Below are 13,432 nucleotides of genomic sequence, written 5' to 3'. Positions count from 1 at the left end.
GGAGGGATTTTTGGTCCAATATCCTGGACTAGGCTCTCCCACCTCGGAATCTCAGGCCCGATTCCTGACCAGAACATCAACTCCCTGTCAGACACATGGCTCAGAAGAAAAGGAAGGGAAAATAAAAACAAAATAACCTGAATAGATAGAATTTCAAACTAAATGGTAATAAGAATATTAAACAGACAAAATCACACAAAGAAACATACACACACCCTAATAAAAAGAAAAAAAACAAGTGAAAAAAAAAAAGAACAGTCAGAATCCTAGGACAAATTGTAAACTCAAACCTAAACAGACAAGATCACCCAAAGAAACATACATATATGCACTCACAAAAAGAGAAAAAAGGCAAAAATATATATATAATAAAAAATGAAAAAATAAAATAAATAAAATTAAAAAATAAGAATAGTAAAAAAATTAAAAAGTTAAATTAAATTAATAAAAGGAAGACAGCAGCCAAACCAATCCACCAATAATAACAAGCACTAAAAACTAAACTAAGATAAACATAAAACCAGAAACCAGTCAGATGCAGAAAGCAAACCCCATGTCTACAGTTGCTCCCAAAGCAGTTGGTCCCAAAGCAACCACCTCAATTTTTGGTACCTTCATTGTCTAACCAGGTATTCTTCAAATAGAGAGTTTTCAAATTGATTGTGGGGATTTAATCTGCTGCTCCTGAAACTGCACAAAGAAACTTCCCTTTCTCTTCTTTGTTTGCACAGCTCCCAGGGCTCAGCTTTGGATTTGGCCCCACCTCTGTGTGTAGGTCACCCTCAGGCTTCTGTTCCCCTCCCAGACAAGAGGCAGTTAAAGCAGAGGCTGATTGGGGCGCTCATGCTCACTCAAGCTGGGGAGAAGGAGGGATAAGGTAGTCATAATTGGAATGCAGAGTGAGCCTGAGGCGGAAGAGGCCAGCATGACATTGTAACAGCTTGAGGTGCACTGTGTGTTCTCCTGGGGAAGTTGTCCCTGGATCACAGAACCCTGGCAGTGGTGGGCTGCACAGGCTCCTGGAGCATTGTGGGTAGCTACCTGTGCTTGCACACAGGATTCTTGGTGGCAGTGATGGTGGCGTTAGTGGTTCATGCCCCTCTCTGGGGTCCGAGCTGATAGCCCATCTCTGGAGCTCACTTAGGTGGTGCTCTGCCTTCTGTGGGCACATGGAGTGGGAATCCCCTCTCCTTGTGCACCCCGAAACAAAGGTCTCTTGCCTCTTCGGCAGGTCCAGAATTTTCCCCAGACTCCCTCCCAGCTAACTGTGCCACACTAGCCCCCTTCAGACTGTGTTCATGCAGCCAACCCAGTCTTCTCCCTGGGCTCTGACCTCAGAAGCCCAAGCCTCAGCTCCCAGCCCCCACCTGCCCCAGCAGGTGAGCAGACAAGCCTCTCAGGCTGGTGAGTGCTGGTCAGCACCGATCTTCTGTGCGGGAATCTCTCCACTTTGCCCTCTGCACCCCTGTTGTTGTGCTCTCCTCCATGGCTCTGAAGCTTCCCCCCCTGCCCAGCCCCTGTCTCCACCAGTGAAGGGGCTTCCTAGTGTGTGGAAACTTTTCCTCCTTCACAGCTCCCTCCCCAAGGTGCAGGTCCCATCCCTATTCTTTTGTCCCTGTTTTTTCTTTGGCCCTACCCAGGTACGTGGGGAGTTTCTTGCCTTTTGGGAAGTCTGAGGTGTTCTGCCAGTGTTCAATAGGTGTTCTGTAGGAGTTGTTCCACGTGTAGATGTATTTCTGTTGTATTTGTGGGGAGGGAGGTGATCTCCACGTCTTACTCCTCTGCCATCTTAAAGGTCCTCCAACACATTTCTTTTGAGAAACAGTCATGAGACACACATCCTGTGAGTCACTAAATGTCTTAGTTTGTACTTGGAACAATAGTGTTATATGTTTTTTTCTGTACTTCTTGGAATGGTAAGATGTTACAAACAAGTAAAGTAGAACATGTAGTTTACAAATTTAATTTGTGCTAAGGATCCTCTTCCAAAGAGCCTTAAAACTTAAACTAAGAAGAAAAATATTTCCCAAATTAGATACATTGCCTATGGGTTATTTATGGATGAAAGAAAAATAAGCAACCATCTTTATTTCATGAACTAAGTGAATAATAAAGATGTAGATGAACAAATTTCCTGAAACCACCAGTAATGTTACATTTACCTGGACAATTTTACAATTGTCAAAGAGAGAGGAGACAATGGCTATGGATGTTTCTAGAGCTGCTGAGGGAATTAGGGAGCTTTCATCCCATAAAAATACCACTAGTGACTTTCTTTTATTGAAACTGAAAAGTTCTTCTTAAAGAATTCCTGATTATTTGTTCACAGCTGCAAGTTTGAGTACAGGACCAGAGTCAGGATAGAATATGTTACATTTTACATTTCTCTGTCAATAAAATTTATAGCAGCTTCATTTCATATTGTGGAAAATGTTGGCATATGAGGGGATGTTACTGTATGATTTAAAACAGAAAATGGCATGATATGAGTGATATGAGTTGTTCTGATTATTATTAGTATTTTAGGACTTTACTGGCACACCAAGGGCCATTCTTTGGGTCTGCAATTAAAATAAATAATAACATCAACACAAACAATCACCATTCAGCTATCAAGATGTAAAACACATGCAAAAAATTCCATTTCAATGGTCCAAGTCTACCTGGGGACATCTATAACCTTTGATGAAAGGTTAATCAGCATGATTTGGCAAGATGAAAAGAGCAAAGCCATTTACTGAACACGTGGGCTGAGAAGGTGGCACAAATTTGCAAACTGAGCATTTTGGCTTCTGCAGCTCATGCCATGTTCCCAACGTGAGGAGATGAAGCTGCTTTCCCCCAGTAGTTCCACCCCAGTGAAGCATTATTGTAGCTGAGTGATGAATCAGAGACCCCTGTCTGACTAGCAAGTCAATTTCTTTAATCTTCGGTTCCATTCTTCTTTTTCCTTTTCCTGTAAAAATCAAGCTAGCCATGTCCACTGTACCTCTTCAGTATTTGTGGTAATGTTCTTTTGAATATGAGGTATTCTTGTTATCAAGTAAAACCTTACAAAACTTTTTGCCAGGTGGTTGATATTGGACAAAGCCCTGCTTGTATTCTCTAAGCTATGAGAATATAAGGAGAGAAAAATCACATAAAATTTTTTCCCTTAAGCAGTTTTTTTTTCTTCTTTTGGCTGGGTTACACAAATGTAGGGCAAACCATAGACTATTGTTTAAAATTTGAAAATATTATTCAATTTTTTAAAATGTTAATGCCAGAGTTTCCCATCAGAAGTCTGGTTGTCACAAACAAATACAGCCTCTAATTTGTGGTCACTAAATGCATTTGGATTAGGCTATTTTTAGATCTTGAGATTAAGGCTCCAATTGGCTTCTGTCATTAAATAGCCATACTGTCATCACTCAATTCATTCCACAGGGTCTGTTTGTAGTTCTATTGTTAAGAATCACCATTTAAAAATAGCCGAACTGGAAACTCTACTCAATATTTTGTAATAACCTATAAGGGAAAAAAAATCTAAAAAAAAATATAGATATATATGTATGTATAATTCATCACATTGTTGTACACCTGAAACTAACACAATATTGTAAATCAACTATACTTCAATAAAAAATAAAAACAATAAAAATAGCCAAATCTCCAATTTTTGTGAGTTGACTATCTCATCATACATTGGTTAATACTAAATTTTCCTTTGATTGACCAGTATAAGGAGACAATTTAAAATTAATTGTAAAATTACAGTAAATATTACTAGCAGAAATGCTTGTCTACAGTTACATAAGGAAACTTCAGTTGAACTGACATAAGATTTAAACTTATAAAAGAAATTTTAAAAAATAGGAGTAATGGGCTTCCCTGGTGGAGTAGTGGTTGAGAGTCCGCCTGCCGATGCAGGGGACACGGGTTCGTGCCCTGGTCCGGGAGGATCCCACATGCCGCGGAGCGGCTGGGTCCGTGAGCCATGGCCACTGAGCCTACGCATCCGGAGCCTGTGCTCCACAACGGGAGAGGTCACAACAATGAGAGGCCCGCGTACTGCAAAAAAAAAAAAAAAAAAAAAGGACTAACAAATTTCCCAAGAAAAGCAATGTTCCCCTCAAAGACTTAGAGAACAAACTTACGGTAACCCGTGGGGGGTGGCGGGGGGGGCGGGGAGGAGATGGGGGAAGGGAGTTTGAGACTGACATATGTTTAAACTGGATGACCACCAAGGACCTACTGTACAGCACAGGGAAAGCTGCTCAATATTATATAACAACCTAAATGGGAAAAGAATAGATACGTGTATATGTATAACTGATTCACTTTGCTGTACACCTGAAACTAACACAGCATTGTTAGTTGATTATACTCCAATATAAAATAAAAATTAAAAAAAAGAAAAGGAAAGCAATGTTCCTAGCATATAGCTCCATGTGTGTATAAGGCAATATTTCTTGAAACAATCCATCAAGTTTTTTTTTTCAGGACAAAATTGAGTATCTAATAGAGCTAAATATGATGTTGCTTTGGCATCAGATCAGTTCCATTTCAAACAGTATGTAGGAATATGAACACTGTAAATATAAGATGCATTTTAAAACAATTTTAGTGAAATTTAGAGGAATTAGGCTTAGATTTTGGGACCAATTTGAAGAGGCAAATGACCTGCTTTTACTAAATACTGCCTTTTTTGAAGCATATCTCTATAAAGTAATTTCATTATTATTCCTATTTTTTCCAGAAGGAAATCATCAAAATACTGAGTTGGCTCAGTTTCCTCATAGATAATTTGTGTTGAAGCTGGAAACCACTCTTTGTTCTGTGATGGTCAATCTTGTGCCCAGATCCCTTGGCCACAAGACTTTTCCCCAATATCAAACACTTCCACACGTTTCCATAATCCCTTTAAAAAAGCAGATGGCATCCCGTGAAATTCTTCTTGACTATTTCATGAAAACTAAACTTTCTAGAACTTTGAGAACGTTATTTCTTTTCTTGCTCTAATAATATTAGCTCAGTCAACAAGAGACACAAAGCATTTGGTGGAGGGTCTTCACCCAGTATGAACCTCCTTTAGCCCTAGCGTCAGATGCTAAAATTATACAATAATGTATTTTAAACTGAGTTGACAAATATCCAATGATACCCACATTATTATTTGTGGTTAATAAAATTCCATACCCTCTCACCATGGCTTAAAACTCCATAACATCATTTCTCAATGGATTCATGCCTCACAGATTTGGACAATCAAACAGCAGAGTAACTTTTTTTAAAAATGTGTTTGCTGGGAAAAAAATGCAATCTGGGCCTCCAATAAAGGATTATCTCTTTGTCAGTTTTTTTAACCTTGTTTTACCATGTCTTGCACACTACCTGGATTGGAAGATCTGATGAGGGTTCAACTCCTATAGTCAAAATCAGTAGCTTTTATGAAATGATACAAAGTGGTAGCAGAAGAGGCTCGCTAGAGAGCATAGTACCTTGATATTATATCTGCTTCTCAGCCTCTGCAATGCCCTAAAATGATTAGGATTCCCAAGTGTGAAATTAGAGTTCCTGTTCTTAAAAGTAAAATCAACCTACTCACTAAAAAGAAAAAAAATTTTTTTTGAAAAATGGTAACAGGTAAAAGAGGTATTAAGGCTCATATTTTACAAAAATACATGTATCTCTAACTCTATCCGTATCCACATAGATATAGATGTAGTGACTTACGACCTGGCCACTGTACAAGTATTTATGTTTAGTTTTAATTTTGCTCACAAGTCATGTTAGCTCTACTCTTTGGGAATTGCTTTTAGAGCTGACTTGTCAGTCATGAAGAGAACATGACCTCATTCTCTATTGATCCCATTCTCAACTGGGTCATCTATATTAGTCATCAGATTTGACTTCAAATTTTGGCAATTTCTAGAGTCAACCATCTAGGAAGGATGACTTTCCATCACTGAGAAGAGGTGAAAGAAGATGACCAGATTCAAGGCAATTCTTGGTCCTTTCACATCTGAGCATTGATGACACAACCAGAGAATTCTTTAAACTCTGTGACTCTTTGGAATCCGTATGGACTTCTAATCAAGTAGCACATAGGTAGGAGGTTTTCCCAGTGTAGAACCTGTCTTTCATCACCATTCGTAATTCTGGTAAGCTATAAGTTCATTTCTGGAAGTAACAACCATGTAGGCCACATGAAGATGATATATCAACATATCCATCTTTCACTGGAAGCTCTGATACCCATCTCAGCACAAGGAAGTAGGCAATGGAGACTTGCCATACTTGCCATACACATGATCCATTTCACTTCTTGATAGTAACTGTTGTCGTTATTGAAGATACCATAGAAAGACCAGAAAAGATGCTCCAGAAATAAATCTGCTCTCTTAATGAAAACCAACAAAAATCAGTTTGTAAAATATTCACTGTCAGGACTAAGTCCAAAAAAATTCTTGCTATATCAATAACAAGAGGGTATAACTGATATCCTTTGGCTGTGGAGGAAGTGATCTGAGTAAGGTGGTCATTAGCTAAAACACATGCAAACCCAGGACTGGATTAGTAATGGCTCAGGTGGGGGTCCCTTTCTATTGAAGGGAGATTACACAACAAAAAGAACGAGGATGAGACATTCAAATACCTGTTGCCCCCTTCACACTCACACTGTCAATATTCTCTTGCTTTTATATGGGTTGGTTTTATTTAGAATTTACAGTAAGCCCCCTACATATGAATCTTCAAGTTATGAACTTTCAAAGATGCGAACGTGTGTTTGTATGTTCAATCACGTTAGTTCACATGTCTGGCGTACACTGTCATGGGTGCACCTCCTCTACAAGTGGTTGTGCCTTTGTGTACTTTACTGTACAGTACTGTATAGAGTACAGTAGTACAGTATCTTTGTTTCAAGCCCAGGATGTCCAGAAGCACTATATTATTTGTGTGAAAAGTATTATAAGCCCATTGCAGTACAGTACTATATAGCCGATTGTGTTTGTTGGGTACCTAGGTTAACTTTGTTGGACTTATGAACAAATTGGACTTACGAACGTGCTCTCGGAATGCAACAGGTCCATATGTAGGGGACTTAGTGTATTACGTTTTGGACTGAGAAAACAGATGTGGTATATCCTAAACGACTTTGTTATAAATCCAATGTGAATTAGCAACTCCTCTGATAACTGTTGGTGAGGTCTACATCTGACTGATCAGATGAATGACCTACTACCTTGTGATGTATCCTTAGGAAGGAAAAGAATACAGAACACTTTTCTGAGAAAATGCAAATATTTGAGTAGCTGTATGGTTCACTACAAGAAAGCACTTCTTCGAGGGAGAGAAAAGTGTTTTTTTTAATGCAAAAATAGGTAACCAGTTTAGCCTTTACTCACTCTCACCCACACTGCTGATGAAGAGAATAAGAACAAAGCATTCGTTGACTATTTAAATGTTACCCTGCTAGGCAGGGACAAAGTCTACAATAGGCTCCGATTTCTTTCAGGCTCATTGTTTTCCTCACCACTTTAAGATGCTTTCCTGTGTACAAAGAGATGGTAATACAATGTCATCCATGCAAATGTACAGAAAGGTAGTTTAGTTCTATAGATCAATTCAGATTTGAAGGAAGAGGTCTCTATACCAGAGTCATTTTTTAGCTTTACGATCTGATTTCTTCAGGAAAGTTGAAACATTCCATGGGTGTGGAGACAAAGATATTAATTTAAGCTATTAATTGTAAGTGAAATTTAATGCCCACTTCTACTGTGGGGTGGTTCTGTACCTTAAAAACATACATGAGCACATCCACAATAAACTCTGAATAATCTTTTTTTAAAACCTTTTCATTTTTACTCCTTTGTGTTGTGATTTCCTGCTCTTTTAATTTCCAAATGAGTATAAATGCTCTCTTGGCTAAATAGTTCCTTGGCAGCAAAATATGTAGCACCTTTCTAAAAACCAAATTATATCTCTGATGATAACGGCAATGAATTATTGCAAGAGAGGAACGGAAACCCAACGGTACCTGAAGATTGCATCATTTGAGATGAGTCAGTGATGATATAAATTGCCCAAAGCCAACTGTGTACACAACTGTGCTTAGGTGTACACAACAACCACTCCAAAGTTCAGGAGCAGTGAGAGGAGCGATTGGTCACTTGTAATCACCTGCTTTCTCAGAAGAGAAATACAGTGCCTTCCCAAAGACTGTTTCCAGTTGTCTGGGTAATCTGGATGAGGTGCAAGAATGCTTTTTCCAGAGGCATTTGACTCTTGCAATGCATTTATATTTGTTGCAAATGAAATCGGAGATGCTTTATCTATCCCATCCCTGCCATGGGTATGATGTATGGGAAGGAACGTATAACCATAAAGTAAGACCCCCCTCAGGGATGTTCAGAGCACCACTGCTGATCAATCGGAATTACTGATCTTTATTCATGAAAAGAAGTTCCCTAAGGGAAAGGATAGAGCTTTATAGCAGTCTGAACAATGGTAGATATGGATCTGGTGTTAATAAATACATGGAATGTTGGGAACCAATTCACAGAGAATCCACCATAAGTTCCATGGTTAGGCTTCATCCTTTATTAGGTAGTGAGTAAAAGACAACTGATGATTACAACTCCAATTTTAGAGACCATTTAAACAAAAATGGTTCCACAGTGAAGTGAGGCAGAAGGGGTTTAGGTATTTCTGAGGTTTCTCCTATGCCTGATGGAGAAAATATGGCTGATTTGTTTGTTTCCCAGCAAATCATTAAAGTTAGTAACGCCTTGTGATCCAGGACTCTTGTATCCCACCGGCCCTGACTTCTAGTGGACTGACTCTTTCACTTTGGTGAAAATGGGGAAGAACAGCAAAAGTACATTGTAGTAAGATTTCATCCATTGACACTAAGTTCTCCAACAGAAAGAGAGGTTTTTAGAGGTGTAAATGTAGTTGGATAGGGATTCAGGCTGACATAGTGAACGATGAAAATATTCGACAAAGCAGAAAGAGGAAACTGAAGTTCAAAACGGTCAGAAGCTGGTCACACAGGATATAGACAGCCCCAAACAACAGAATTCATGAGCTAACTCTCTCCCTGGCTGAACTAGCAGGGTCTGAGGGTGGAAAAAGGAAACACTTACTAACACCAGAAAGTAGAGATACTGGCAGATGCAATATCACCAGATACTTTCAAAAACAAATTTCAATTGTAACAAACATGTTCAGGCAGAAGATGTATGGTTTGAAATTCCTCTTACCAAAGACTGATGGAATACTTTTTCTTTTCTTTTCCTTCCTTTCTTCCTCCCTTCCTTCCTTCCTTTTTTCTTTTGGTTGGTTGTTTAACAAAATTTCTATAAAGTCAACTGCTTTAAAGATATATTTATATGACAAATGTCTTTAGCTAGATGGTGGAGAAGAACTCCAAAGACCATGTTTAACGTTGAGCACCAAGCACGTTATGGGTGTTTCTTAAATATAAAATGACAAATACTAAATACCCATCTCTCAAATCGTTTCACCTTGAGTCTTTAGACCTCTCAAAAGTGTACTACAGTTTAGATAAGAGCAGTTTCAGGAAGGCCATATGCAGCCTTTCCCTATATTTTTAAATAGTCTTTACAAAACCTTTCAAAAATATTTTTTTTCTCTAAACCTAAATCTGGTAGGGTGGATTTGTACATGTTTTCATTGTTCTGAGTTTGAGTGTCATTATTCTTAATGCAACAGACTGGCTGCATCGAACCCCATCATAATGATAGGTATATGTTAGCTTTCTATGGGAAAAAGCAAATAGCCTTTATCACAAATTAAAGGCACAGCTATTTTTATGCCATTTGTTACCAACTTAATGATAACATGTAACACGGGATGGTTATATAATTATTTTATATAGATTTTCTTTTTATAAGTTATTCTCTTAATCTTTCCAACATATATACAATATACATATATTTATATATACCCCTGAAAAATCTTGTTTTAAAGGTAAAACATCAACTCCTTTCAGCCTTATGGTGAATATTGAAGGCTGTCAGTGTTTCACAACTCCACTAGAGAAATGATGGTCAAATGCATCTTACCAGTATTTTTTTAACTCTACATCCTTGGTCTGAAATTAATGCAGATTCATTTTTTTGTTTTACTAATATTTAAATATATATTAATTGTTTATATCATGTCAGTAGGAAATCTAAAAAAACAACAAAACCCCCCACAACAATAGCTAATGTCTACCATCATAGTCAAAGCAGAAACCTTTGCTGAAGAGACAACCCTACTGGTTTGATATAAAGGGGATATTGCAGAGATGCAATATTCTTTGTTTTTATTGGATATGCACTAAGAAAAATCTTTACTTTGCATTATCATGCTAGGTTAGGATCATCCATTATCCTTGAAACAGAATTGTTATACTGATTTCTTTCTGAACACCTATGATGCACGGGTTTACCTGTTTTCAGATATAGGTGCTTTACAAACACTTCCTATTTCCAGCAACACTGTTCCAGGGGGAGGGAAAAGTACTTTGTAAGAAACCATTTTTATTAATCTCTCCCACCTCTATGCTTAGCCCTGTTCTTTTATTCTGAACTTAAAGTCATCTCCAAGCTGGGTAGGATGGGAGAATGTGAACCAGGGACCTCCCCCACACCATCCAGTGGTGTTTAGTTTTTGACTGCTTACAGGCATGAAATAGTTGTTCGTTCTACCTTTTGCAATTCTTGAAAACCTAGTGGCATAGATTGAGACACAGCACTATTGTTTTTACAAGACGTCTACTGTATCTACTTTTGTTGGGATAAATACCCAGGAATTGCTGTCATAGCAAGAGGAACAGCACGGGTACTACTATTCACAGTGTTGCTTTTGTTTTTTGTGTTTTTTTCTTTTTCTTTTTTTTTTTTTGTATTATTTTAATCTACAGAGTAAATTGTTATATATACATTGGAACCAGTTAATGCCCTTAGACAATGTATAGCTGTCTCATAAAGCAGGAAAGACAATGCAGGGGGAAACAAGTGCCCAAAAGCACAGTCACAAAGGCTTCAGAAGTTCTAGATACCACTACAATTCAATGCTGGAGATCACTTCTAAAACACTCAATGTTCAAGAGGAATGCTTTAATTTGGAGAAAATACCAGCCCTCCCTCCCACCCCTAAACCTCCCTCCTTTTTTTTTTTTTTTTTAATAATCTTTTCAATTCACTATCAAAAGTCCTGGCTCTTCAGGTATACTTTAAACTATAAATAAACACTGCATAGTTCTCTTTTTGTTTTGTGTTTTTTGAAAAATTATTGCAGTACAGTTACTCCCATTTGGAATTCAGTAAGGAGCAAACAGCACAGGAGTGTGGGCGGTCCGAATGGGTCCAGGAGCTGGCCGCAGGAGGGCTGGAGGGACTGCAGAAGTCTGGAACAGTGTGGCTGCTGGAGCAGTTCGGAGGCTGAAGGGGGAATTCACTGCCACAGCCGCAGCAGCCGCTGCAGCTGCCAGAGGGTTTGGTAGAATTCGTGGAGCCAAAGGCTTTGAAGGTTCTTTTGAAAATACTAATTTTACCTGCAAGGTAGGGGGGAAAAGAAAGAGTAGATGAACAAAAGTCTTAGAGTCTACAATGAGAATCCAAAAGGGTGAGCAGCTTTTAAAATACAGCAGTCAACAAATACAAAGATAAACTCACACCTGGGAACTGATGATAAAAATCACGCAAAGTGGGAAACCTATATTCAATATCCTGAGATAAACCAAAATGGAAAAGAACATGAAAAAGAATATATATATATATATATATATATATATATATAATATATATATAACTGAATCACTTTGCTTTACAGCAGAAATTAACACACCATTGTAAATCAACTGTATTTCAATAAAATAAATTTTAAAAAATAATGTAAAGTGTAGAACATCTTTCCTATTGGGAAAATTGGAAGATCCCGGAAAATGGCTTGACCTATGATGTTACAAAGTCCTCCAGAAAGTACTTTATTTTATTTTATTTTTTTAACATCTTTATTGGAGTATAATTTCTTTACAATGGTGTGTTACTTTCTGCTTTATAACAAAGTGAATCAGTTATACATATTCATAGGTCCCCATATCTGTTCCCTCTTGCGTCTCCCTCCCTCCCACCCTCCCTATCCCACCCCTCTAGGTGGTCACAAAGCACTGAGCTGATCTCCCTGTGCCATGTGGCTGCTTCCCACCAGCTATCTATTTTACGTTTGGTAGTGTATATATGTCCATGCCACTCTCTCACTTTGTCCAGCTTACCCTTCCCCCTCCCCCCTATACTCAAGTCCATTCTCTAGTAAATCTGCGTCTTTATTCCCGTATTGCCCTTAGGTCCTTCATGACCTTTTTTTTTTTTTTTTAGATTCCATATGTATGTGTTAGCATACCGTATTTGTTTTTCTCTTTCTGACTTACTTCACTCTGTATGACAGACTCTAGGTCCATCCACCTCACTACAAATAATTCAATTTCATTTCTTCTTATGGCTGAGTAATATTCCATTGTATATATGTGCCATATCTTCTTTATCCATTCACCTGTTGATGGACACTTAGGTTGCTTCCATGTCCTGGCTATTGTAAATAGAGCTGCAATGAACATTGTGGTACATGACTCTTTTTGAATTATGGTTTTCTCAGGGAATATGTCCAGTAGTGGGATTGCTGGGTCATATGGTAGTTCTATTTTAAATTTTTTAAGAAACCTCCATATTGTTCTCCATAGTGGCTGCATCAATTTACATTCCCACCAACAGTGCAACAGGGTTCCCTTTTCTCCACACCCTCTCCAGCATTTATTGTTTGTAGATTTTTTGATGATGGCCATTCTGAAAGGTGTGAGGTGATACATCATTGTAGTTTTGATTTGCATTTCTCTGATGATTAATGATGTTGAGAATTCTTTCATGTGTTTGTTGGCAATCTGAATATCTTCTTTGGAGAAATGTCTATTTACGTCTTCTCTGCATTTTTGGATTGGGGTGTTTGTTTTTTTGATCTTGAGCTGCATGAGCTGCTTGTAAATTCTGGAGAATAATCCTTTGTAAATTGCTTCATTTGCAAATATTTTCTCCCATTCTGAGGGTTGCCTTTTCGTTTTGTTTATGGTTTCCTTTGTTGTGCAAAAGCTTTTAAGTTTCATTAGGTTTCATTTGTATATTTTTGTTTTTATTTCCATTTCTCTAGGAGGTGGGTCAAAAAGGACCTTGCTGTGATTTATGTCCTAGAGTGTTCTGCCTATGTTTTCCTCTAAGAGTTTGATACTGTCTGGCCTTACATTTAGGTATTTAATCCATTTTGAGTTTATTTTTGTGTATGGTGTTAGGGAATGTTCTAATTTCATTATTTTACATGTAGCTGTCCAGTTTTCCCAGCACCACTTATTGAAGAGGCTGTCCTTTCTCCACTGTGTATTCTTGTCTCC

At 38.1% G+C, this 13,432-nt stretch overlaps 1 protein-coding gene across 4 annotated transcripts in view; it reads right to left on the bottom strand.

Annotated features, from left to right (window-relative positions):
• Positions 1–8,326: 8,326 nt before the first annotated feature.
• The window catches only part of ZNF385D (zinc finger protein 385D), a 338,618-nt gene continuing 333,512 nt past the window's right edge, over positions 8,327–13,432 (bottom strand). For all 4 annotated transcript variants that reach the window (XM_079922475.1, XM_079922476.1, XM_079922478.1 and 1 more), the window contains one exon: positions 8,327–11,548. In XM_079922475.1, coding sequence (XP_079778601.1) covers positions 11,315–11,548 — 234 coding nt within the window. In that variant the 3' untranslated portion in view covers positions 8,327–11,314. The remainder of the gene's footprint in view (positions 11,549–13,432) is intronic.

This window comes from Stenella coeruleoalba (genome assembly GCF_951394435.1).
Source record: "Stenella coeruleoalba genome assembly, chromosome: 5".
Lineage (NCBI taxonomy): Eukaryota > Metazoa > Chordata > Mammalia > Artiodactyla > Delphinidae > Stenella > Stenella coeruleoalba.
Note: the sequence above shows the minus strand (reverse complement) of the source record. Positions and strands in the feature narration are given on the sequence as shown.